This window comes from Aulonocara stuartgranti, assembly GCF_965226115.1.
Source record: "Aulonocara stuartgranti genome assembly, chromosome: 16".
Taxonomy (NCBI): Eukaryota; Metazoa; Chordata; class Actinopteri; order Cichliformes; family Cichlidae; genus Aulonocara; species Aulonocara stuartgranti.
Window position 1 is genome coordinate 16082393 of NC_138952.1, and position 26205 is coordinate 16108597.

Sequence of the window (26205 nt, forward strand, 5' to 3'; positions counted from 1 at the left end):
GCTTTTATAGGAATATAACCAGAATGCAGCCAGAGGGCAACCAGCTGAGTCAACTTCCATATTGTAATAAGATGTATCACAGATGAGTTAAGCTCAATGTGCAGACTGACCCAGATTGATTGCAACGTGTCTGTCTGTGTTTATATATTAGATGGCAATTACTTGTAACCCTTCATCAGTCTGCCTCAGAGTAATTGATTGCAGTCCATGTGAGTCAGAATCCATTTGTTGAGTGATAGGCTGTTGCATCTTTAACCTCTGGGTGACCAGTTGGTCACCATATCTACTTACAGTCAGTCGTTGAATGTAAAAAAAAAATAAAAATGTAAATGCAGTCACTGGACAGGAAGATATTTTTCCCAGTTGCAGGGAAGTTGCCATCCTGTTTTTACTGTAATATGACTAAGCCTTAAAAAAAAAAAAAATACTGAGGTGGTTTTGTACTGTCACATGTCAGATGTAGGAGTTTGAAATCCATAAACCTACTTTTTTCCTTGGTGTCTGTTTAACATAGCATTCCCTTTAGCACAACTAACATTCATCGGTCACTCGATTGAAGTGATATTAGATGTGAATATCAAATATTTAAACATTCAAAAGTGTCATCCCACCTAGTGACTTCATAGTGTACTGGTTTACCTGTTCACCGAACAAGCAAAAGGTCCCTGGTGTGCTTTTGGGAGGAGGCACAAATTCCTTGGGGATTGTGTCAGGAAGGGCAAATCTGCTGAATCGAACATGTGGCTCTATGTGCTACAGTGACCAGGTATGAATACGGGAGCAGCTGAAAGTAGCTGTGAGCAAAATGGTCACACCTGCACGTTTTGTATAAAATTTGAGGAATCCATCCGTTTTTCATTTTTAAGAAAAAAAGACTTGAGCGGCAGATCTGGATTTGGGTTGAATAAGTAAAAGACATCACTGTGTAATTAGGAGTAAGTCAGTAATTAATACTTTCTATTTGGGATAGAAATGCATAACTCAATCCACATGATATCTGAGGAATCAAGCTACCAGTCCAGCAACAGTTTGGAAAAAACAGCTTCCCGTTTTCACAGAGCGTCCTAAAGGTCATTTATACACATACAACAAAGAAAGTACTTCCTGGACTTGCTGAAATACATATTTAATAAAAGCTCCGTAAGATAAAAACTGAACCAGCAGCCCTTTATACTAATAAAAGTACTATTCAGCATTTATAATCACACATAGTCACACATAAGTTGCTCATAGCACAGCTTCAGTAGTGAAGGTGATATACAGTAGGTATGGCATTTTTCAAGAAAAGGAATGCCTCTTCCCTTTTCTACTAAACATGTAGAAAAGTGTGGAGTGAGTTCAGTGTGGAGTGTCTCCACGCCCTATAGACCAGTTTACTTTTAGAGCTGTCTGTTGCACAGCACACAAAAACAGCTTGTCCAAACACAAAATGGCCACCACAGGAGGGCCCCTCACTCATTTCAGTTTATTGAAAATTGCAAGAGCCTTAGGCAGTAAGAGGGAAGTATAAAGGGAAGACTCAAAGGAAAGCAAATGCATGCAAATTTTGGTTGTGTAAAGATGCTAACATACTAAAGTGTAGAGCCATTGTACTGTATGAGTAATTTAATATAAATTAATTCTTTTTTTTAGCACTGAGCGGTCTCAGTAATCAGGGTTTTATTTATCTCTGCTGCTGAGATTAAAGAACTTCCAAGGAGCTTATAAATTATTGAATTACTCGGGTCCTAAACAGCAGTGGTGCACGCTATGCCCTTATCTAATCTAATCATTTTTCACCCGTAAACAAATCTGTAGATATTAGTACAATCAGATCAGCAATCTCATGTATACGCTACAATTATTTATTGCATATTGTACCTTCACTACACCACGTCAGAATAATTAAGTTGCTGGCTATCACAACATTAAATCAGCAGCTCTTGAGCATATGTTTGCAGGATGAGCAGATACAGACACATTATCCAGTTCTATAGAAACAGTAGTTCACAAAGTGGCTGATCTGATTGATGCAGAGCAGCCGACCCCATTGATGTACCATTTCACAACGACAGTCTAATGGGATCATGTTAATTAACAATATCATTATTCTATATTGCATTTCCCTCAGATCAGTAAAGTGCAATAAACTGTTTTATCTATTGTCATAGTCTTCCAGCCGCCTGTGATAAATTGAGAAATTAGTGCGGGTTATTCATTTTATTTAGTTTCTTGACAGTTTCCATGGAATCCAGAGAAACGCTGCATGCTATTTCTTACAAATCTTGACATTTCCACGGCACCACTTTCCTGTGCTGCGGCATTAAATGCCCATCAAACTAACAGCCTGTAAAAACATTTCTGGGATGAATTACAGGTGTAAAAGTGAGCTGTGAATTTAGAAAGCTTTCTGCAAGTCATTGTTTGCTCTAAGTTTTGAAAGTTGTTTCAAATATTGATGAGGTGGTTGACAGATTAAAACTGGCAAGGAGCTGCACCACGACAGCATGTCCTTTCCAAGCTGTAAAGCAGACCATTTTATATTCTGTGTGTTGCATGCTGCACTGGGTGCCTTTTGTTGAAGGGAACCAACAAAGGTGGGCAGTGGCCAGCATTTGTTTTGAGAGAAAACAGAAGCCCCCAGTTGATTTTTTGTGTTTGCTCTGCTTTTAAAATATTCAAATCAACCTCATTGCTAACACCCGATAGCAGAGAAGAGTCCCAGAAGTACCCACTGAGTCGGAAACTTTAAATCTTCATCCCACCTGTCGTTCCTGTGTCAGCGCTATTACGCTTCTTGCACTGAGTACATGCCTGCCTGTCAAGTCAGGGTGAAACTTGGAAATGAATCTTATTGTTTCCGACACCGCTAATGGTTTATTTACAGCCCCAGCAATAGTTTCTGTGTCTGAAGGTGGATCCCTTGGAAAGCTTCATGTTCCGGCTTGTTAATAGGTACATTTGTGTCCCAGAGGAGTGGAGATGCTCGAGGACAACCTCATGCAAGCAAACAATTAGTTGCACTGGAATTAACTGTTATGCAAAATATAACAAAAACAAAAGCGCAGCACAAGACAGAAAAAAAAAACATGGTTATGTTTCCTGGAAACTGTATTTATATATTTCTACTTAGCTCGGGTTTTTTAAGTATGTTTTGAGGCAGTATAATTGCTGCTTGGATAATATTCAGTGGAGCCTTTTTTTCAATGCTTGTCGTTTTTCTCATGAAATTCACTTGAACAGTATCCACTTCATATACCTAATGTTGTACACATAATGTCTTATGGTGTACTAAAAGTGTTCAGTGTTCAGGGCCAACTCTGAACACTATATGATTTGGCAAGTATAAAAAAGAAATATCGATTTCCTCGTCTTCAATTCAGGGTCACGGAGGGGGCTAGAGGCTAACCTAGCAGTCACAGGGTCAGAGACGGGGTACACCATGGCAGTTCATCAGACTATTGCAGAGCTAACACAGAGACAGAACCATTCCCAGTCATATTCACACCTATGGCCGATTTAGAAACATCAGTTAGCTTAACCCCATGCACCCATGCATGTTTTGGGGCTATGGGAGGAAGCCAAAGTAGCAACAGACACAAGGAGACCATGCAAACGTCAGCCATGGATTTGAACCCAAGATCTTCTTGCTGTAAAGTAATGATGCTAACAGCTGCACCACAATGCCACCCCATCATGCAATAATGGCAAACAATACGGGAATATAATTAAGGGCACAGGGTTACTTGCAGTTACTATGATTGCTCTGTTTGTCTCGCAGCACATAGTCGTGTGAAAAAGAAAGTTTTCAAGGTGCCAGGGTCCTGTGGCTCCTCTACCACCAGGGTTGAAAGTTGATATTTAGAGTTTGTCAAATGTGGTGCTGTATTATGGCCAGACGTCTCCACTTTGGTATCGTGTGTCCAAACGACATTGTTGCAGAAGTCATTTGGTTTGTTCAGATGCAGCTTTGTAAACTTAAGCCACGCTTCTGTGTTCTTTATGGAGAAAAGAGGCATTGTTCTCACAACCCTTGCAAACATAGAATACTTGTTCAGTATCTTTTCAGATTTTATTGTCCTGAATTTTAACATTTACTATGTAACTCTTGAGCTTTTTTTGCAGACTGAGCATTGCATGTTCTGACCTTGGGGTGAATTTGCTGAGACGTCCACTGCTGGGAAGATTGGCTGCAGTTTTCAATGGCTTCCACTTGTGAATCTTGCTCACTGTGAAATGATGGACTTTAAATTGTTTGGAAATGACCTTATAACCCTTCCCAGATTGATAGGCAGCCACAGTTGTTTCACGAACATCTTTGTTGATGTCTTTTGTCCTTGGCATTGCGTTAGTACACACGTAAATGCTCCAAACCAGCACAGACAACTGACAAAACATCTGCTTTTGTAAAGATGATCACACTTGCTGATGGCCAATTAATTTTGAGTAGTTTTAATTCTCAAGATTGGACAGACGTAGACAAAATAAGGTATCTGGTTAAGTCAGCCACCGTGAATGTTGCCGGCTTAAACAGGCTGGTAATTTCACCTGGAGCAAGCCAGTGGAATGGTAGCTTAATAACGCAGATGGGGAAAAACACATATCCGCCTGTCTGTTTTGTGTCTTCTGCCTCTCAAATTTTAAAACAAGCTCTCATTTACATTGTATATTTAATCATCATCAGTTAGTCTTATTAGTATTTGTTAATATAAGATAAGATAAGATAAGATAAGATAACCTTTATTAGTCCCACACGTGGGAAATTTGTTTTGTCACAGCAGGAAGTGGACAGTGCAAAAGTTATGACGCAAAAATTAGAATACAATAAGAATAAATACAGTACACAACAATATATTCATTTACTTCAAGTTAAGAATATACCCATACGATATCATCTCTCCTCTTCTGAATAAAGTAACAGTGAATCCTGTTTATGTTTTGAATTTATCAAAAGTTTTCATTCAGCTTAATGTTGCATCACTTATTTGATTGCCTGTATAGATTTCCCCCCAGTGTTTGGCTTGCTATAATAGCAGAACACAATTTAGATGAAGCCCTAAGCATAAAATATGCAAATGACAGCATCCCACTAATATTTCAGTCAGGAAGCAATAAAGGCGAGAGTCTGTGGGAAATAGAGAATCTGATTGTTGTGTTCATCTGATTTTAAATCCTCTCCCTCTATGTATTATTTGCTATATGCATGTATATACTTTATTTGACCAAAAAAAAACGTTTTTTTTTTAGGTTAAAAATCAGTTCCTGACACCTCATTTAGCAGTTATTGCACTGAGGTTGACCCGCAGGAGCTCATCAGCTTGCTTAGCCTCAGGTGAAACTGATTTTTTGGCTTTCACACTATAGATTTATTTAACAGATAAGGGACACAGAGACCAGGTCAGTTCAGTGACTGAGTCTTGGTTGCTGCTCTCTAATCTCAATTTGAAATGATTTGAGCTCTGTGACATGGCGTATTATCCTGCTGATAGTAGCCATCATAAAATGGGTACACTGTGTGCATAAAGGGATGGACAGGGCCGGCAACAATACTCACGTAAGTTGTAGTAAGAGGCCCAGAGTGTGCCAGGAAAATATCCCCCACACCATTAAAAGTCTGAACCCCTGACCAATGCCAAGTTCTGCTCCACCATCGGAATGTTAGAGCAGAAATCATAGCTCATCAGACCAGGCAACATTCTTCTAACTCTTTAAAACCAAGTGATATTTGATACATGAGTTTTTGTGAGTTTTTTAAGACTTCTACATGATCACCGATTTTTTTTTTTGCCCCAAAAAACCCCCCAAAAAAGTAACAAATACTATAAAAATGTAAACTCACATATTCAAATTAATATTTATTTATTTGTTTCATTTAATCAGAAGGTTGAATAAATACACACTTTTTTCAAAAGAAAATAAATATTGAAATCTCTGGCAATTATTTCATGGTTCAGGCTTTAAAGGGCTCATCTTCTGTTGTCCATTTTTGTAGAGCCTGTTTAAACTGTTTCCTTTCTCAGCTGACAGGAGAGGCACTCGGTGTGGTCTTCTGTGGTCAGAGTAGTCCTTCCTATCAGAACAAAGCAGCCTGGCCATTCTCCTCTGCCATTAACAGGGAGAGCACTTTCATCTACAGAACTGCTGCGTACTGGATATTTTTTTAAGGCTATTCTCTGTGAACCCCAGAGGTGGTTGTGTGGGGAAATCCCAGATCTGCGGTTTCTGAAATTGGATATTTGCATTAACTCACATATGAATAAACAAACAGATGAGTGCAAATTAGAGCATGCAACTTTCCCAATGTATTTCTTCTGTTATCTTATCTTATATTAAGAGAAGGTGAACCCAAAGTGACATTTTATTTTTAAAGAAAAGTTTTTCTGTGCCACTGTTGCAGCATGTTTTTAATTACAAAGTTTAATTTTCAAAGCTTTTTAATTTCAAAATCATATTTTATAACTCTTTTATTTCATAGTAGAAGATCAATTCTAGTTATGTGATTTCATTTCGTATCAAACTTGCTGTTCAGAATGATCCGTGATGAGTGATTACAACTTCATAATGTATGCACTTTATCTGTTAGCATCAAAACAGGAAAGCTAGCTTAGCAAAGCAAAAAGAACTGGCTCTACATATTCAGTGGTTTTATTTAAAGCCTGTTGTCATCGCTGTTGCCACATTATTCAGTAGAGGTCTGTGTTTTCTCCCTTGATATACTAAAGCCATCTGTGTTTCCAGAAGAGCAGCTCTTACAGTACACAACAGTTTTCTGCAATGTAACATTTATAGAGACGGAGTGATGAAAAAGCTTTATAGGCTCATTCATGTTTAAGGGTTCCAGTGTTATAGTTGACAAAAAGTCTTTTCAGCGGAGCTTTTTGCTTGATTTATGTTTAATAAAACCAGAAAAAAGGCTCATAAAATGTGGAGGTTCAATTGGGGAAAACATAAATAGTCCTGAAACGAGTGCATGGTCACTCTTCCATTTTTTCCAAGGATGATGAAGTCTCAGTTACAAGCAAGCAAATGTGGCTTTTGCCAATAAACTGCTGGGCGGGAAGATTTAAGGTTTTACCACTTGCTGTGCTACAATAGTCGTATTATTTTTTTCTCACATCTCCGCTTCATCAGGCGGTCCTGTCACCAGAATTTCATTAGCTGTATCATTTAATTTGTTACTAGCCAGGTCAGGACAAGGAGAGTCCAACCTTCATAAAACCAACAATAAATAAGAAGCAGGAGCATGTTCTTATTAAAATGTAAAGCATGTATTATAATATTATTATGTCCAAAGTCCTGCCATTAGAATGACATATCATTAAAAGCATAACTAGCAATTTTCGAAAGTGTCAAGTCAAATGAAACCCAAAGTAATCAATTTAAATTTTTGGCACAGGCCCTCCTTAATACTCCAGCTTTGTACGAACCAGTTAATTCAATCTGGCAATCTATTAGCTCTGAGACGTCGGTATTGGAAAAACACTTTAGAGACCTGTCTACAGATGGTCACGGGGCCATGAATCAAAACATTTTTGTTGTGTGCAGAGGAGTGCGTAATAGCCCTTTTTAGAAACTAGTCCACCAAACAGTCAACCTAGACGCTCGCAGAAAGAAATGTCGTGTTGATGAATGAATGTCTTTGTGCCCTGCTCCTCATACAATTTTACTGGTTGCGATATAATAAATCACGATAAATTGAATCTCTTCTGGTAGTATAGGCTAATTATGCCCCCCGCCACCCTCTCCGTTCCCCTCCCTGTTGTGTTTCTGTCGTGCTTCGTGTCCTAAAGGTTCAGTGCCTAAACACGAAGCTGTGTGCACCTGTTCCTTCCTTATAGACCATTTTATTTTACCATCTTGCTGCCAACTGGGCCAATCTGTTCACACAGAATGGGAAATTTCATTTGTGACAGTGTGACATCCTATGCTATGGAGAATGCTTGAAATAATAGCGCTGCAAAGGTCTGGGAACGCACTTGGAGGCTCTGCTCTGTGCTATAGCAAGAGAAACAAAAGCAGAGACACCCACATATGGCTTCACTCATATGGATAAACTGTATCAATCTAAAAGATGGTGCTCATCATCTTCAATATTACTTTTCTTCATATTGTTGGTACAGTGATTGGATCCTGATCTCACCCATGATTAAAATCCATTTTTCATTATCTTTAGACCTGATACCTTGTCGGACACCTTGTCTCAAACTTGGCAGGTGCTTTTAGGCCTAAAATGCTGCTTTAGACTAGTCCAATTTTAGTCAGTTAGATCAGTTGATTATACACTATACTGTATCATACCTGCAGGAGATGCTCATATATGGAAACCAATGCCATGAAACTCCCAGCACAGGTTTTTCTGTGCTGATGTTAACATCAGAGGAGATTTGAATCAGCCTTACTAGGCAAATGAGTATTTTGTCCACATCATCCTCTTCATGCATGTTGTCTTACTCCAAGCTGTATAGGCTCGAAAGCCTACTACCAACTAAGCATATTAGGTGATGTGCATCTCTGTAATGAGAAGGGGTGTGGTCTAATGACATCAACACCCTATATCAGGTGTGCATAATTATTAGGCAATGTCCTTTCCTTTGGCAAAATGGGTCAAAAGAAGGACTTGACAGGCACAGAAAAGTCAAAAATAGTGAGATATCTTGCAGAGGGATGCAGCAGTCTCAAAATTGCAAAGCTTCTGAAGCGTGATCTTCGAACAATCAAGCGTTTCATTCAAAATAGTCAACAGGGTCGCAAGAAGCGTGTGGAAAAACCAAGGCACAAAATAACTGCCCATGAACTGAGAAAAGTCAAGCGTGCAGCTGCCAAGATGCCACTTGCCACCAGTTTGGCCATATTTCAGAGCTGCAACATCACTGGAGTGCCCAAAAGCACAAGGTGTGCAATACTCAGACACATGGCCAAGGTAAGAAAGGCTGAAAGACGACCACCACTGAACAAGACACACAAGCTGAAATGTCAAGACTGGGCCAAGAAATATCTCAAGACTGGTTTTTCTAAGGTTTTATGGACTGATGAAATGAGAGTGAGTCTTGATGGGCCAGATGGATGGGCCCGTGGCTGGATTGGTAAAGGGCAGAGAGCTCCAGTCCGACTCAGACGCCAGCAAGGTGGAGGTGGAGTACTGGTTTGGGCTGGTATCATCAAAGATGAGCTTGTGGGGCCTTTTCGGGTTGAGGATGGAGTCAAGTTCAACTCCCAGTCCTACTGCCAGTTTCTGGAAGACACCTTCTTCAAGCAGTGGTACAGGAAGAAGTCTGCATCCTTCAAGAAAAACATGATTTTCATGCAGGACAATGCTCCATCACACGCGTCCAAGTACTCCACAGCGTGGCTGGCAAGAAAGGGTATAAAGGAAGAAAAACTAATGACATGGCCTCCTTGTTCACCTGATCTGAACCCCATTGAGAACCTGTGGTCCATCATCAAATGTGAGATTTACAAGGAGGGAAAACAGTACACCTCTCTGAACAGTGTCTGGGAGGCTGTGGTTGCTGCTGCACGCAATGTTGAAGGTGAACAGATCAAAAAAATCGATTGTGCATGTTCCCCCACCTAAAATGATGACAGAGGTCAGTAATTTGCACCAGAGGTACACTTCAACTGTGAGAGACAGAATGTGAAAAAAAAAAAATCCATGAATCCACATGGTAGGATTTGTAAAGAATTTATTCGTAAATCAGGGTGGAAAATAAGTATTTGGTCAATAACAAAAATACAACTCAATACTTTGTAACATAACCTTTGTTGGCAATAACAGAGCTCAAACGTTTACTATAGGTCTTTACCAGGTTTGCACACACAGTAGCTGGTATTTTGGCCCATTCCTCCATGCAGATCTTCTCGAGAGCAGTGATGTTTTGGGGCTGTCGAGCAACACGGACTTTCAACTCCCGCCACAGATTTTCTATGGGGTTGAGGTCTGGAGACTGGCTAGGCCACTCCAGGACTTCTTACGGAGCCACTCCTTTGTTGCCCGGGCGGTGTGTTTTGGATCATTGTCATGTTGGAAGACCCAGCCTCGTTTCATCTTCAAAGTTCTCACTGATGGAAGGAGGTTTTGGCTCAAAATCTCACGATACATGGCCCCATTCATTCTGTCCTTAACACGGATCAGTCGTCCTGTCCCCTTGGCAGAAAAACAGCCCCATAGCATGATGTTTCCACCCCCATGCTTCACAGTAGGTATGGTGTTCTTGGGATGCAACTCAGTATTCTTCTTCCTCCAAACACGACGAGTTGGGTTTATACCAAAAAGTTCTACTTTGGTTTCATCTGACCACATGACATTCTCCCAATCCTCTGCTGTATCATCCATGTGCTCTCTGGCAAACTTCAGACGGGCCTGGACATGCACTGGCTTCAGCAGCGGAACACGTCTGGCACTGCGGGATTTGATTCCCTGCCGTTGTAGTGTGTTACTGATGGTGACCTTTGTTACTTTGGTCCCAGCTCTCTGCAGGTCATTCACCAGGTCCCCCCGTGTGGTTCTGGGATCTTTGCTCACCGTTCTCATGATCATTTTGACCCCACGGGATGAGATCTTGCGTGGAGCCCCAGATCGAGGGAGATTATCAGTGGTCTTGTATGTCTTCCATTTTCTGATGATTGCTCCCACAGTTGATTTTTTCACACCAAGCTGCTTGCCTATTGTAGATTCACTCTTCTCAGTCTGGTGCAGGTCTACAATACTTTTTCCTGGTGTCCTTCGAAAGCTCTTTGGTCTTGGCCATGGCGGAGTTTGGAGTCTGACTGTTTGAGGCTGTGGACAGGTGTCTTTTATACAGATGATGAGTTCAAACAGGTGCCATTCATACAGGTAACGAGTGGGGGACAGAAAAGCTTCTTACAGAAGACGTTACAGGTCTGTGAGAGCCAGAGATTTTCCTTGTTTGAGGTGACCAAATACTTATTTTCCACCCTGATTTACGAATAAATTCTTTACAAATCCTACCATGTGGATTCATGGATTTTTTTTTTCACATTCTGTCTCTCACAGTTGAAGTGTACCTCTGGTGCAAATTACTGACCTCTGTCATCATTTTAAGTGGGGGAACTTGCACAATCGGTGGCTGACTAAATACTTTTTTGCTCCACTGTATTTGTTTTTTGTTAAGTTGCCTAATAATTATGCACAGTAATAGTCACCTGCACACACAGATATCCCCCTAAAATAGCTAAAACTAAAAACAAACTAAAAACTACTTCCAAAAACATTCAGCTTTGATGTTAATGAGTTTTTTGGGTTCATTGAGAACATGGTTGTTGTTCAATAATAAAATTATTCCTCAAAAATACAACTTGCCTAATAATTCTGCACTCCCTGTAGTCTTTCTTTAGGCTGTCTGCCGCTTCGTGGCTGATTTGCTGTGGTTTCTACTGTAAAGCCTCCTTGTTTCCAATAAAACCGCTGACTGCTGATCACAGAGGGAAGAAGGGAAGACTTTTGAACTAACTGTTACAGTACCATGATCGAATTCATGTAGCTCTTTAGACTGAGCTATTCTTTCACAAAATGCTTGTAGAGGCCGACTGCACGGCCAGGTGCTTGATTTTATATGCGTGTGGTAATGGGACTGAACGCACCTGAACTGAAAGATTATCACGTGTGGTCCCATGTCTTTGTGTATGTGGTATATATAGTGTACTTGCATGCCTGGCAATTTTTTGTGGCCAGGTGGACCCATCCGCAGTGGTTTTACATTACAATGCATGCTCACACGGAGCAGGCTTCAAATGGACTTCAAAGAAGTAAAACTGGAGTCACTACTCAGCCATCATGTCTCCAGCTGATTGTATGCATGTTCAGAGCATGTTCACTCCCCCAATTGTCCCGATTACTTCACCTGTGTCTCGTGAACATCACCCGTTGGCCTTTCCCAGATCAGCTCTTTGAGTATAAATAGTCCTGTCTCTCCCTTACTCTTCTGTATCGCATAAATGTAACGCATTACTGTAATAAATTCAGTCATTATATTACATTTGCAATTATGTGGTTACCTGCATAGCAAAAGTTCTTCAGTTATCTGCTTGCTAGGCAGAAAGAAAAACAACAAACTTGTGAATTACACTCTCTAACAACACTCTCTGAAAGAATTACTTTTTTAAATTAAATATCCAAACAGCAGGGGTCATCCATCCCTCTGTGTTCACCTTGAGAAGCTTCTATGTTTTAGATTTGTTACTTTTGCTGTGCATTTGGGCTATGTTACAATCTAAATAAAAGCATTAGATCCTCTCCAGGGTCAACCTTGATATGATCACTTCCTCGAGCAACCATTTGAGAAACATAATTGTAGGACAATCTGTCAATATATGTTAAAGTTACAAGTGGATACTTAAGTTTGTTAATATGACTTTTAAGCATCATGTCACAACAGTCTTATAACAGTCTCTGGGGTTTATTGAGTAGAAAAGCACACTATATATACTGCATTTTACTCTTACTCTTCTTTAAAATATTTATTTTATTAAATATTTATCTTACCACTTTGGCTTATGAAAGCAAAATGTTCTCTAGAAACTGTTGCTGAAGAAGTTGCAGTAGAGCAGAAAGCATATAATTGCCCTGGGTCTCATTAAGATCGTTAAGATTAGATTGTGCTTTGGTTGGATTGTGTTTAACAATCAGGCCTAACATCTGCATGCCTATCACCTGTGCAGCAGTTTACTACAGGCTAAGAAAACTGGCTGTTTGTACATATATATTTTTTAATCTCAGCCACAAAGGTGGATTAAATGATGCACAATCATCCCAACCATCATCAGCACACAAGTGATTTATCAGTTGGTTAAAACACTATCAAACCGTAGAGCAACAAGGCATTATAAAATTCAGTCTCTTTTGTTTTGCCATTCAGAATCCTAAATTCATGCCTGACTCTTTCACTAGTATTAAAAAGCAATTTCTCCCGTATCAGTCTGACTCAGGGACAGATTTACTAGTCATTTAATCTCATCCTGTGCAGGTATGTAAGAGATGCAGACCAGCTTAGACATTTTTATTCTGAAAAGCCGTTGGAGGTTATGCTTTACAGTGAAATGAACAATCACATAATCACTGCCTCATTTGTCTGGTAGACTTTGCTTCAGTCTGGAGAATAAAATTTTAAGGTATCAGACTCAGGTGTCAGCTTTCTATCAGCCTGCTGTTATATATATTATGCATCTGAGCAAGTCTACATGGGCCTTGTGTTTGTGCAGCTCTTTGTTTTCACTGCGCCATTAGCCCCAGAGTAAACAGCCATTCCTCGTTCCTGGCCTTGTTATACTGTCTTCCCTGTGCATGACCCTCATCCCTCCTCTGGGACGAGAACATATTGACGCCTCTGTGTATTTCTCGTGTCTGAGTAAAGTGTTATTAAAGGGAACAACTGTTTACCACTGTAAATCCAATGAGATATAACAGCCATTTCACAAGAGGACCAGGCCAATATTGTGAGAAATAAGTTTGGCTGGAAGACACAAGGGGAAAGTGAGGAGTAAACACATTTTTTAAGATAGCCTCGAAGTGATGATCTGCCCCTATAAAGTAGGGATGTCAACACAGCCGTGTATTGGCGATAACTGTGTTATTGTGTCAATAAAGTGCATATTGTAAATAACTGTGCAGTTGTTCTTTTGAACAACTACGATTGCAACCTCTTTTGCCACCTGCATGCACCTGTACTTTGAGCATAAATTTAATTAGTTTGCTGAAAACAATATACAGAATAAACAGCATTATAAATGAATTTTACTTTTTTATCATTGCATTTTGGGTTGTTGTTTTTTTTTGTAAGTCTTGTTTATATCATAAACATTCATTTTTGACCATAATATCCAATTCGTGACACTGTTTGTCTACAGTTTGTTTTCCCTCACACAGAGCTTAAACAAAAAAAATTGTTATTGATTCATTTATAGCGCCGATTTCTCACAGGCTTATCTTCCTTAATCTATCAGATGAATTAGTGCTTTATTTTCTACAAAGGAAAATACATTGTTTTGCAAGTGTGGTCTTTGTTGTGGCTCAGTTGTCTTTTAGTCTAACAGAGTCCTTTTGTATGAGGGTATAGACTGCAGGTAATTACGCTCTATTGGTAAATGGAATTAAAGTCATGTCATTATGGCTATATTTGTCTGCTCAGGCTGCTGTTACAGGCATGGCGCTTTAAGGATGAAGCCTGATGGGAAATGTATTCGGGATGTGTGTAGCGGGACCGCCCGTGTGGGTGTGTGAAGAGAGAGAGAAAAAGGGATGTAAAGAAAAGTAGTAAAAGAAATATAAAAACTTCCTCGGCAGCCAGAGTGTGTCGGTGATGCTCGCTGTGAGTAAACTGTTTTCAGCCCACTATACGCGGTGTTCGTGCCTTGGAGAAGAAATAAAGTTCAGTGAAGCAGTTTTCCCACGCCTCTTTTCATCTTTTCACTAGTGGAGTTGACCTGTACAGTAAGCAAGCTGCCGGTAGTGCCAAAAAGTGATTGTCTGCCAAAAACTGATTTCCGGTATTTGCCAAAAAGTGATTGCTCGTATTTGAACTGCTATAAGCAACTTGTTGGGCTATAATATGTGAAACATGTGTCAAATGCATCCCTCATGGATGACACAAAGTCACACTGAGCCACAAACAACATTCGTGTAACAAGGCGTAATCAGTTTTTGGCAGTGACTTAAAACCTTTATTTATGCAGTTAAAAAAATCTCATTAACATTAAAAATAAAGACGTGGAGGTCCCTCCGGTCCGCTGACCTCCGGCTGAGCGGGACCCTCCTCGGCCGGCAGCGAGAGCTCCTCCTCGGCCGGCAGCGAGAGCTCCGGCAGCGAGAGCTCCTCCTCGGCCGGCAGCGAGAGCTCCGGCAGCGAGAGCTCCTCCTCGGCCGGCAGCGAGAGCTCCGGCAGCGAGAGCTCCTCCTCGGCCGGCAGCGAGAGCTCCTCCTCGGCCGGCAGCGAGAGCTCCTCCTCGGCCGGCAGCGAGAGCTCCTCAGCTGGCAGTGCGGGCTCCTCCGGCTCGCTGAGCTCCTGCTCGGGCATGATGAGCTCCTCCGGCTCGCTGAGCTCCTCAGCTGGCGGTGCGGGCTCCTCCGGCTCGCTGAGCTCCTGCTCGGGCATGATGAGCTCCTCCGGCTCGCTGAGCTCCTCAGCTGGCGGTGCGGGCTCCTCCGGCTCGCTGAGCTCCTGCTCGGGCATGCTGAGCTCCTCCGGCTCGCTGAGCTCCTGCTGCTGCTGGCCGAAGTCTGTGGATTCCCGAGCTTGCACTACCCCCCGGCACTACCCCCCGGCCTTTGCACCCCGGCAGGGTGCAAAGGCAGGCGGAAACTCCCTTGAGCTGGCCGAGGTAGGGATTTCCCTCCAGGATCGCCTCGATGGCTTTTAACCCCACCACCTGAGGAGGAGAGTGGAGGTGGAGGGTCGAAAGCAGGAAGTCCAAGACGACTGGATTAAGGTCGTCAACCAGCCAGGGAGATTTAAAAAGCGTGTCCTGCAGCCGCCTCTCCACGGCGCGACGCAAACCCTCCGCGGGCTTCTCCCACCATGACTCACAGAGTCTGTAAACCCTGTCCATAACCTCCCTCCTGAGCCTCTCCTCCGAGACCGCTGGGTCCATGCGTGGCGGGATCATTCTGTCACGGTCTGGCTGGCAGACCGTGGGGATGTGTGGGGAAAGAGGACCCAGGCGCGGTACTCTGTGTATAAACAGTGCGTTTATTTACAGTGATGGAAACAATAACAGTAAATCCCCGTGCTCTCCCGTGACTCCCGTGTCGTGTCTTCCCAAAAGTCCGTGCTCCGTGTTCTCCACTGCCGTGTGTCCACACACACCCCGTGCCTGCTGCCCTCCGAGGTTCCACGCTCCTCCTGAGGGGAAAATGACAGAGGCAGCCGTCAAGACACTTAATTCCAGTAGGCTTACACTCAGACTTTAGCTAAGCAGAAGACTAACGTGGAGTCTCATGGAATGATCCCGCGTCGGTGGGAGCTCCAAGACTCTCCTAAGTAGCTCCCCCGACGAGCCCTGATCAGCGGCAGGTGTGTGGCTTCGGGTGTGGCCAGTCCTTCCGCAGGGCCACACCCCTCAGGCCTGCAGGTGGCTGAGCTCCATCCTCCAAGCATCCCCGCAGACATAAACACACACACTCACATCTACAATCATGGAGGAGAGCAGCAGCAATACCAAAATACATATAATAATCATAATAATAATATGATACATGACTGCTCAGGGATCCTGGGTCGCCCAGTCCCAGGACCCTGACAAAAAATGTCTTTTGTAAGAGTAAGTTGGCCAAGAGCACAGCAGAAATGGCAGCAAATATTACAATAGTTCTGTAAAAATATTTTAAGTGGGGATAAAGGACCGGATTGGTTATAATGTAAGTACAATAACACAGAGTTGTAAAGATACTTGAAAAAACAGATAATTTTTTAACTCTATATATAACCCCTTTGTAAACGCTGTTCACCGAAGTCTATTTACCAACATACGTAAAGATATTACACATAAAAAATACACGGAAACATTGGAAATCACTTTTTGGAACAAAACACCTGGCTACGAGCAAGTCACGGAGCCTTCAAGTAACTGCCAGAGGTTTCCTTACTACGGTTCGGGGCCGCGGATCTGGCGCCGTAACACTGCTTTCCAGCTTTGAAGATGGGTATATAGGGCTTTACTGCATTTTGGCCATTCTCCTGTGAAATGCGTAGTGTGATCTACCTTGAACAAAAAGAAAAGTCAGCGAGAGCTTCAAAAAGCTGTGAGACATGATCTACATGTTAACATATCCTTTATAGGGAGCTCAGCCACCTGTGCAAAAGGACAGCCAAATTCCATCTCAGCGTCCACGCAGCAGAATGACTGCTCAGAAAATAAACAAGCGAAAGACATCTGTGGCAGGAAGACTGTATAGCTGTGCAGCACAGAACAAAACAGGGGAGGGGGCATCCCAGGGGAGGGTCCTATCATGGCACAGTGTTTCCTTTGTGTCACCATATCGCGCTGCAGAATCCTGCCAACCCCAGAGCTCTTTTGAGCCCCAGAAGAAGAGAGATTGTAAAGCATACTTTTGCTTTTTGGTTGAGTTTTTTTCTGTTTTGTTTTTTTTAAAGGGCATTTTTCTACTCTTGTGAAATGTCAACCTCCACACTGGGATGATGTACTGAATGCTGAAAATGCTGTCTTTTAGATTATTGCACAAGATCTGTTGCTCAGTGATATGCAGGCACGAGTATTTAATTCAGGTTACAGTAATAAAGTGAATGAAAGGTGTTATTGTTTTGTCTGCTTAGACAAAAAAAGTGATCGGATGTCCTGAAGTAAATGTTTAAAGTTGTATTTTTTTGGCGTTTTCAGTCTTTATTCTTAAGTGTAGTGCAGAGAGTAGACAGTAAAGTGGGGAGAAGGGAAATAGTCTCTGCCTCTGCAGTTATCTTTGATATGTGGGTCACCCACTCAACTATGTAAGCCGTATTGGTGCCCGTGAAGTAAAATTTTATACAGGTGTGCTGTACCTAAGGACAGATTCATATATGTTTTTTTTTTCTTCCATCTCAGTTCACTTGATATTTCTACCATACTGTCACCTCACATCCTCACAGCAGGAGGGTTCTTTTCAACAAACGCTGTATGTGGCAGGCTGAGGCATAGACCCAATGTGCAGGACTTGAAGCAGAACTGAACTGAAAAAAGCAGCTTTATTGCTGGACTTAAAGGAAAATTACAAACTAGGAAATTTGGAATGGAATAAATAATCAACTAGGAGATTTAAACATGAGGGAGACACGCAAAATGATGGAGATTGCGACAATGTACAGAAGGAAACAGGGCTTAAATACACACAAGGAATTCAGGGAGATTAAATACACCAGGGAACACAGATGAACTAAATCTGACTAACAAAACTGAACACGACACACACAGGACAAGTGATTGTCACGCAAAACGAAAAAAGAAAACAGGAATTCACTAGCACTGAGACACGGACACAGTGAGATGACAGAGGCGAGACAAAGAGGCGAGACAAAGAGACTCGCGGGAGACAGAGACGAACACAGAGGAAGCAGATTGACAGAGACGCGACTGTAGAAACAGGACGTAAACAAACTCTAAGACCACAGGGATTTGACACAAGAAGCTGGGGAACACTGAGGGAGGAAACTAATACAACTTAGAATAGAATGCTAAATCCAATATTAACATGTGAAAAAAACTAATATTCAAACCAAGAATAACACGATATCCCATTAACCCTTAGAAGCTCCATCACAATTTAGAACAACTTAGCAACATTGGGCAAACAGGCCATTATGACATTTCTTGAAATTCCAGCTGAGGCTTTTGCTTGTGGAGTTTGCTTGGTCTTCTCATCACTGTGTGGGTTTCCTAAGGGTATCTTGACTTCCTCACACAGTCCAAACACATGTTTGGTTAATTAGTTATTTTAAATTGGCCATAACTATGAGCTGGGTAAAGAACTTGGAGTGCATAGTATAACGTCCTGTATGTATGATTTAAAAAATGTGAGTTGTAATCTAAAGTACTTTCAGTCCTTTCAGTGGTGAGTAAGACTAGAAAAGAGCTGTATAAACAACCCATACTTGTCAGCTGGAGATGTACTAAGAATATCTACCATCCATCCACCTTCCTCCACTTCTCAGGGGGACTAGAGCTTTAGTGTCAGTGGATAAGCTGCTACTGTGTAATAATCGAATAGTGTTAAACTATACTGTTGTACATTTTGCTTTTATCACACTTTTGTATTCTTAGTGCAAAGCCTTTCTTTGTAGGAGAGTTTTCCAATTAGTCATTACAATGACCAGACTCATGTTGGCGAGGTCCCCTCATGAAGCTGAAACATCTCTGACCTAGCCTTGGGCTGTTTGTGGTGTGTTTGTGGGTGCATTGTCCTCCTGGGGAAAGTTGCTGCCCTGGAGCTTAGTCTGCAACATTTTTAAGTGGATGCTGAGTATTAAAGAAACACCTACATAATGACTGCCAGGTCCCAAGGTTTCCCAGCAGAGCACTGCATTGTGACAAAATGTTATTCAGTTCATCTGCCTGTGGTTTTAAGGTCGTACTTGATCAGTAATAGTTACGTTTGGCCTGAGTAATAAAAGAGATCTGAACACTTTTACTAATGTGCTAAACAAATATACATGAAATTCAAAATGTGACAGTCACACAATCACAACATTTCACCCGATCTATACCAAGCCTGATACCCAGCATTCACAAAACCCTCACACTCATGTGGGTTCCCACTGAATAATAAGTGAGTTTTAACAATGCAGAAAATAAACGTGCCTGACAATGATTTGCTTTTTCCAGACGGCAGATGATTCGCAATTTATCCCACATATTTGCTGCGGTGATATTATTTTATTAGATATTGAGTTCATCCAAGTACTTTTCTTTCGTCCTCCAACTTGATTTACAAAGATACAAATTAGAAATCATCTAGTGAGTGATTTTGAGCGGCTTAGCAGCATTTCCTCATTTATTTGAATTGTTCTTGATAACTAAGTCTGCGCTGTGGGAAATGCTTCTACTGAGTTCAGCTGATTGAAACAAACTTCATTTAAAGATTTTCAGGGACACATGCTTTTTTTTATACTCATGTTTTCTTTCTCTCGCTCTCTTTCAGATGTAAATGGAGAAGCAGCAGTGTCACAAAGAGGGAGGCAGACGTCCAAACAGTTTTAAAGTGCTTTAAAATCCAAAAAAGATCCTTTCTGTCTGAAGTAATCCATTACTGACCATTAATGTCAAACCGCATGCTGGAGCAGCTTAATGCTGCCTCGCCAGGTGAAACGTCACTAATGGAAAGAAAGCCTTATGAGATCCTACTCATTAAAACACACCTAAATGCAGCATAATGCCTTCCAAAGTGTCATGTTTATACCTGTTGACAGTGGTCTGCTGGGCGAGCGCTCTGTGGTACTTGAGCATAACTCGCCCAACGTCCACGTACGTTGGCCACATGTCAGTGCCTATACGGAAGACTGTGAAACCTCATAAAAACATCACCTTCAACAACATCCGCACCCGCCCCCTTAACCCACACGCCTTTGAGTTTGTCATCAATGAGCCCAAGAAATGCGAAAGCGTCACGCCCTTTCTGGTCATTCTCATCAGCACCACCCACAAAGAGTTTGATGCGAGGCAGGCCATCAGAGAGACCTGGGGCGATGAGTCGACCTTCGGCGACGTCCGCATCCTTACGATCTTTCTGCTGGGCAGGAACACGGACCCTGTGCTGAACCAGATGGTGGAACAGGAGAGTCAAATCTTCCATGACATCGTGGTGGAGGACTTTATCGATTCCTACCACAATCTAACCCTCAAGACCATGATGGGAATGCGCTGGGTGGCGACTTTCTGCCCCAAAGCACAGTATGTCATGAAGACAGACAGTGACATCTTTGTCAACATGGACAATCTAATCTACAAGCTCCTGAAACCCAACACCAAACCAAGGAGGAGATATTTCACTGGCTACGTAATAAATGGTGGTCCCATTAGAGATATGCGTAGCAAGTGGTACATGCCCAGAGACTTGTATCCTGAAAGCAAATACCCACCTTTCTGCTCGGGCACCGGCTACGTGTTCTCAGCAGATGTAGCTGAGCTAATCTACAAGACTTCATTACACACAAGACTGTTGCACCTGGAGGATGTCTATGTGGGACTGTGTTTGCGAAAGCTGGGCATACACCCTTATCAGAACAGTGGTTTTAATCACTGGAAAATGGCTTACAGCCTCTGCAGATACAGGCGGGTTATCACCGTCCACCAGATCTCCCCGGAGGAGATGCACCGTATTTGGAATGACATGTCCAGCAAGAAACACTTGAGATGTTAGGGGACACGAGAGACACTTACAAAACAAAAAAAACCACGTTATTTTTCCCTTTTTCTTTGCCTTTTTCACCATTTAAAGTATTATCACCGAATGATGTAAACACCGAGAGGGCTGCTGCGAGTCTATTTCAAGACAGACGTTTCCATTAACATCCATCTACGTCTATATCTCACCTCATGATTGTTAATGAATGCACGGGGCTTGTAAAGTGTGTATTCTCATGCATAATTAAAATGGGGTGTTGTTAGTGAAAGTAATTTGTTCATATACTCCAGGTCCAATTTATGTAGACTATTCTTTAAAGGCATTAAGTCAATCAGCGTTAAGCATTAATTAGTGTGGCCTAACAGTTTGAGTCGGCAACATTTTCTATGCTAAAGTGTCCTTGAGCATGACACTGAATCTCTACCAGCTGCTGACCGAGCAAGCCTGACCTTCTCTAAGATTGCAAGCCAAAAGAAAAAAATGTGGAAATCAATAAAGTATCTACTTACCATAGATTAGATCCCTGTATGATGCACTTCAAAAATGTTTCTTAGAATTGAGAGAAGAGTTCTTTTACAATAAGAATGCAAATGTAACTCTAATTAGAAAAAAAGCGAAACCAGGTCGCATGCTGTGCTCTCACTTTTAAATCATACAAAGCTGAAAACAGGCTGCAGTCAATTATCAATCATCTAACAGAAGCTGAAAGGATAATTTGGCATGAAAACAATTTATAAGGCCAAATGTTTGGGTTTTAATCAGCCCGCACAGTTAATCAGTCTTTTTTCTCGAATTTTCCTGATGTTATTGTTTACATTTTGTCCTCATTTCACCACCTTTTTCTCTGAGAAAGCTGTTTGTATATTTCAGTTTTTAGATGCATTTTGTTGTTTTCTCACTCTGACATTTTCACTCTTGAGGTAATTATGTGTTTCAGCTATCAGCTTCTCATTACTGCAGCTGCTGCTCTTGGTTATGTACGCTGTATATCATCAGCTATTTCGGCTCATCAGCCTCTTCCACACATCAAGAGAAATGCAGCATCATGTCGTACAAGTGTCAGTTTAATTGTAACTAAGACCATTACCGACTTGATGAATTATCATATGTATCTGGCGTATCAGTAATTATGGAAGAACTGCTTCTGACATCATCGAGAACATTGTCTCTTGAACAACGTGGTGTTCACAGCCAAATTTCCTTTTCCTTTTATTTTTCTTTCAAAGGTTTTGTAGTATTATAAGCTAATGTGGCATTTACTGTGAAACCATCTATCCCATAAGGGGTTATTGTTATATATTGTATGTTTTTTATATTAAAAAACAAATACTTGAATAATTAAAGTTATAATACTGCTTTTACTCAGTGCCTTCTTCCAGTTTCATCAGTTGGTGGGTGGTGAAGGGTTGCAGCTTTATTGGCTTTTTTTGTGGGGGGGTTTTGTTTAGAGATTTTGTATTGTGGAGGGCAGTTTGCTTTTTTTAATTTCAATTATTTACTAGACTTGTATAAAAAGAGGAAAGAGAGTGAAAAAGAAAAGAAAAAGAGTGGGTAGGTTACATCATAGTCTATACCCCTTCCTCTTTCAATCTTCAGCCCAACCTTCTCTCAATGTAAGCAAAGTTGAGATTATTTGGGAATATTTTTTTTTAAATAGCAGGGAAAAAAAACTTCCTTATTCTAACCAGTTACAGGCCTAATCTATACCAAAGCTCTCACCAAAGAACAAGCCTGGAATCCATACACCCACAGCACACTTGCTAGTACCGCCTTTTGTCTTCAGAACTGCTTTAAATCTTTTGTGGCTCAGATTCAACAAGATGCTGAAAACATTCCTCAGAGATTTTGGTCCATAATAACATCATAGCATCACACAGTTGATGCAGAATATTCAGTGGCACATCCACGACGTGAATCTCCCATTTCACCACATCTCAAAGGTGCTCTATTTGACTGAGATCTGGTGACTTTGGGGGCCATTTCAGTAAAGTGAATTGTCATGTTCAACAAATCAGTTTGATATGATACAAGCTTTGTGCATTGTGGTCATAAAGAGATGGACATGGTCAGGAAATAGCATAGCTGGTACTAAAGGGCCGGCAAATGTTGTAGCAGAAATTGAGACTTACTGGATCCATTAACGTCACACAATATAGTCTTCTGCTGATTTAGTCCATCTGATTCAAAGTCCAACATTAAGAGACGCTCCTCTCCGTACCTTGGTTTTAACCAGCGGTTATTTGACTTACTGTTGCCGTTCTTTTAGCTTAAAGCAGTTTTGCCACTCTCTTCTGGTTATTAAGGCATTTTTATCCAGAAAACTGCAGCTCACTGGATATTTTCTCTTTTTGAGACTGTGCTCTCTAAGCCCTAGAGATGGTTGTGCAAGAACAATCCCCGCCCAGAGGGTGCTCCGTCTCTGGGCGGGGGCCCGGGCCGGGCCTCGGGGGCTCGGGTCCTGGTTGGTGTGTTGCCGGGGTTGTGGGCGGGTGGGTGCATGGGGGCCCGGCCCTGGAGCAGGGTGCCGCCGGTGCATCGAGCCGCCTGGGGGGCTCTTCAACTGGTGGGGGGGATGGTCACATCTGGCAGGAGCTTTCTTCTCTCAGGAACTCTCTGCAGGAGGGGGAGATACAGGAGAGGTGGAGGAAGATCTCAGCCTGGGCGTTTACCGTCTTATGTAGTCTGGAAGATGTGTGGTTGGTGGGGTGGGTGCAGTTTTCTCTGTGGTGGGGTTGGGTGGACTGTCCAGGGCTCTGTGGAGTCGGGGGGCGCTACTGCACTGGGCCCCGGTCTGATGGGCCTGGGCCCCCCTTCCCTGGCGGGTCGCGGAGGGTGGGAGTGCCTACTGGGGTCAGCGGGGGAGCTGGCCCCAGGGAGGGGTTACCTGCCCCTCCCTTCCTTCCCTCCCCATCTCCAGCTGCCTCCCTCTTCCCGCTCCTCCACAACCACCCACACATGCAGGGCCTTGGAGTGGGGGTATGTCACCAGGGTGCAGAGGAGGCTACCCCCCCCCCTGTCCCCTTCTGGCTGCCTCTGCCTCAATTTTATCCCACAACTTAGACATTCACATTATTCACACTCTCATTACACATACATATAGGATCTTGGGGGTGGGCACAATCACGGAGTCCAAATCACCATCAGGGTGTATACCTCACCCCTGACGTCGTTGCCCACCTCTCAATTTTAAATACACTTAGTCATTGAGGGCTAGCAGGAGGGACCATGCGCTTACCTGCTGCTCCTTGGCAGGTAGCTCCATGCCCTCCTGGGTTTTAATTGCACCTTAGAACACATATGCATCAACACTACAATGAGCGGGTGGAGGGAGGTTTGGAGTCTTCTCCCACCCCCATTCTCTGCGGCCTGCTGGAGCGGGGGGGCTAGTAGGAGGAGTTGGCCGTCCGACTGCGGTCTGGGGTGTGGGGCCTCCCTGCTGCTGCGGAGTCGGGGTGGTCTGCCTCTCCCCACCGCAGGGAAAAGGGTAACACCACCTGGGTCTGGGTGCAATTCCCCCCTCCAGGGGCAAGGGTACCTAGACCCGGTTTGTAGAGTACGCTTGGGGAGTGTGATTGTGTGTACAGCGTCTCTTTATGTCTGTCTCCACGTTGGTTGAGTGTGGAGTGAGTGCATATGAGAGCATGAGGGTGGGAATGGATGTTTGTGTCTGTGTGTGCCTGTATGTCTGTGTCTATATGTCAGGTTGGGTATCAGACGCCACCTCTCTGGGGACACCTCAGGCCCTCCAAGGTTTGGAGGCCTATCTCCACCCACCACCACTTCCCCTGCCGGTGGCGGACTCCCTCAGGTGTCGGTGTGTTGGTGGTTCTTTGTGTCTGGGGGTGGGCGTCCGGGTACACACCGGCTCACTCCTTGGCGGCCGCTTGTCGGGGCCTGGGGCCTGGGGCTCGCTCGGGCCCCTTTGGAGGTGGGGTGCCCCCGGCCTCTCGGCCTAGGGCTCGGTCACTCAGGCGCAGCTGGGGGCCGGCGGAGCTCACGGGCGCGTCACTGCAACCCCCCCTGGCTTCTGCTCCGCGGCTGCTGAGTGAGCCCTCATCTGGGACTCTCCTCAGCTCTTACTGGAACAGTGGCGCGGCTGCCCCTCTGTTGGTCTTCCATGGTCTCTTGTGTTCTGGGGGCCTCTGGATGTCTGGAGTTTTGATCTCCTCCATACCCGCTTCACACCCTGGAGGATGGGGCTGTGGCCCCCCCACACTCCCTAGCAGATCATTACATGGAGAAACCTTTGGAATGCAAGCATGCTGATCCACACAGGTATGCACACATGGGTATTCACAGACGCGGACTAAAGCTTTCTTGGCTGCTGCCTCAAAGCACACTGTGCGCTGTCTATCTTGCGTGCTGCACAATATCGTTTATTACTTAGTAAATACTGATATCTATGACTAGCTAGTTTATTGTGATGGTGCTTTGTTTTCTCTATTATTATGTTGCTCTTTGTTGTTTGCTGTCTCCTCTGTTTGTTTGTTTGTTTGTTTGTTTGTTTGTTTTTTCTCCATACAGGTGACCCAGGAGTTTTTTTTTTTTTTTGTCTCTCTTCCCCCCCCTTCTCACCGTCTCTTCTCCCCTTGGGTTTTCTTTCTTTCTCTCCCCCTCTCTCTCTCATTCATTCCCCCTGTCCTATTTATTAAAAAAAAAAAAAAAAAAAAAAAATGACAAAGGATGAACTGAAGCTCTGCCATCACGTAATGTCGCATACTGCTGTTTCTGATGTCATTTAAAAAAAAAAAAAAAAAAAAAAAAAAAAAAAGAACAATCCCAGTAGATCAGCAGTTTCTGAAATACTCGGGCCATCTCATCTGGTACTAACAACCGTGCCATGTTCAAAGTCACTTATAAATTCACATTCTGATGCTCATAACCAGAGGTGTGGACTCGAGTCACATGACTTGGACTCGAGTCAGACTCGAGTCATTAATTTTATGACTTTAGACTTGACTTGAAAAAATGTTCTAAGACTTGTGACTTGACTTGGACTTTTACACCAATGACTTGGGACTTGAATTGGACTTGAACCGGTTTACTTGAAAAGACTTGATATTTTACCCCAAATATAAAATTTAACATGCATATTATATAGAGATTGAAAATGTGACGTCATTCACGGGTAGAACCGCAAAGGATTCTGGGAACTCGTGGCAAGCGGTACTAGCGCACGCAGACTTTCAATTAAAATCAGTCACACAGCGATAAAAAGAAACACAAAAATGTCAAGAAGCTGTTGTATTATTAACTGCAATAGCCGGTCGCATGACAGCCACGGGAAGCCGACGGGTAAAGAGATCGGTTGTTATCGGATTACGTCGTTGAAGAGAAATTGTTCGAGCCATGTTTCCGAAGTAACAAAGACGCGACTGGATGGC

The 26205-nt window shown here is 42.8% G+C and overlaps 1 protein-coding gene across 1 annotated transcript in view; it reads left to right on the forward strand.

The window, feature by feature from the left end:
* b3galt1b (UDP-Gal:betaGlcNAc beta 1,3-galactosyltransferase, polypeptide 1b) overlaps positions 1–21335 on the forward strand; it is a 62428-nt gene extending 41093 nt beyond the window's left edge. Inside the window, exon 2 of the mRNA XM_082507538.1 lies at positions 19619–21335. Within this exon, the coding sequence (XP_082363664.1) occupies positions 19850–20836 (987 nt within the window). The 5' untranslated portion in view covers positions 19619–19849 and the 3' untranslated portion in view covers positions 20837–21335. The remainder of the gene's footprint in view (positions 1–19618) is intronic.
* Positions 21336–26205: the final 4870 nt, after the last annotated feature.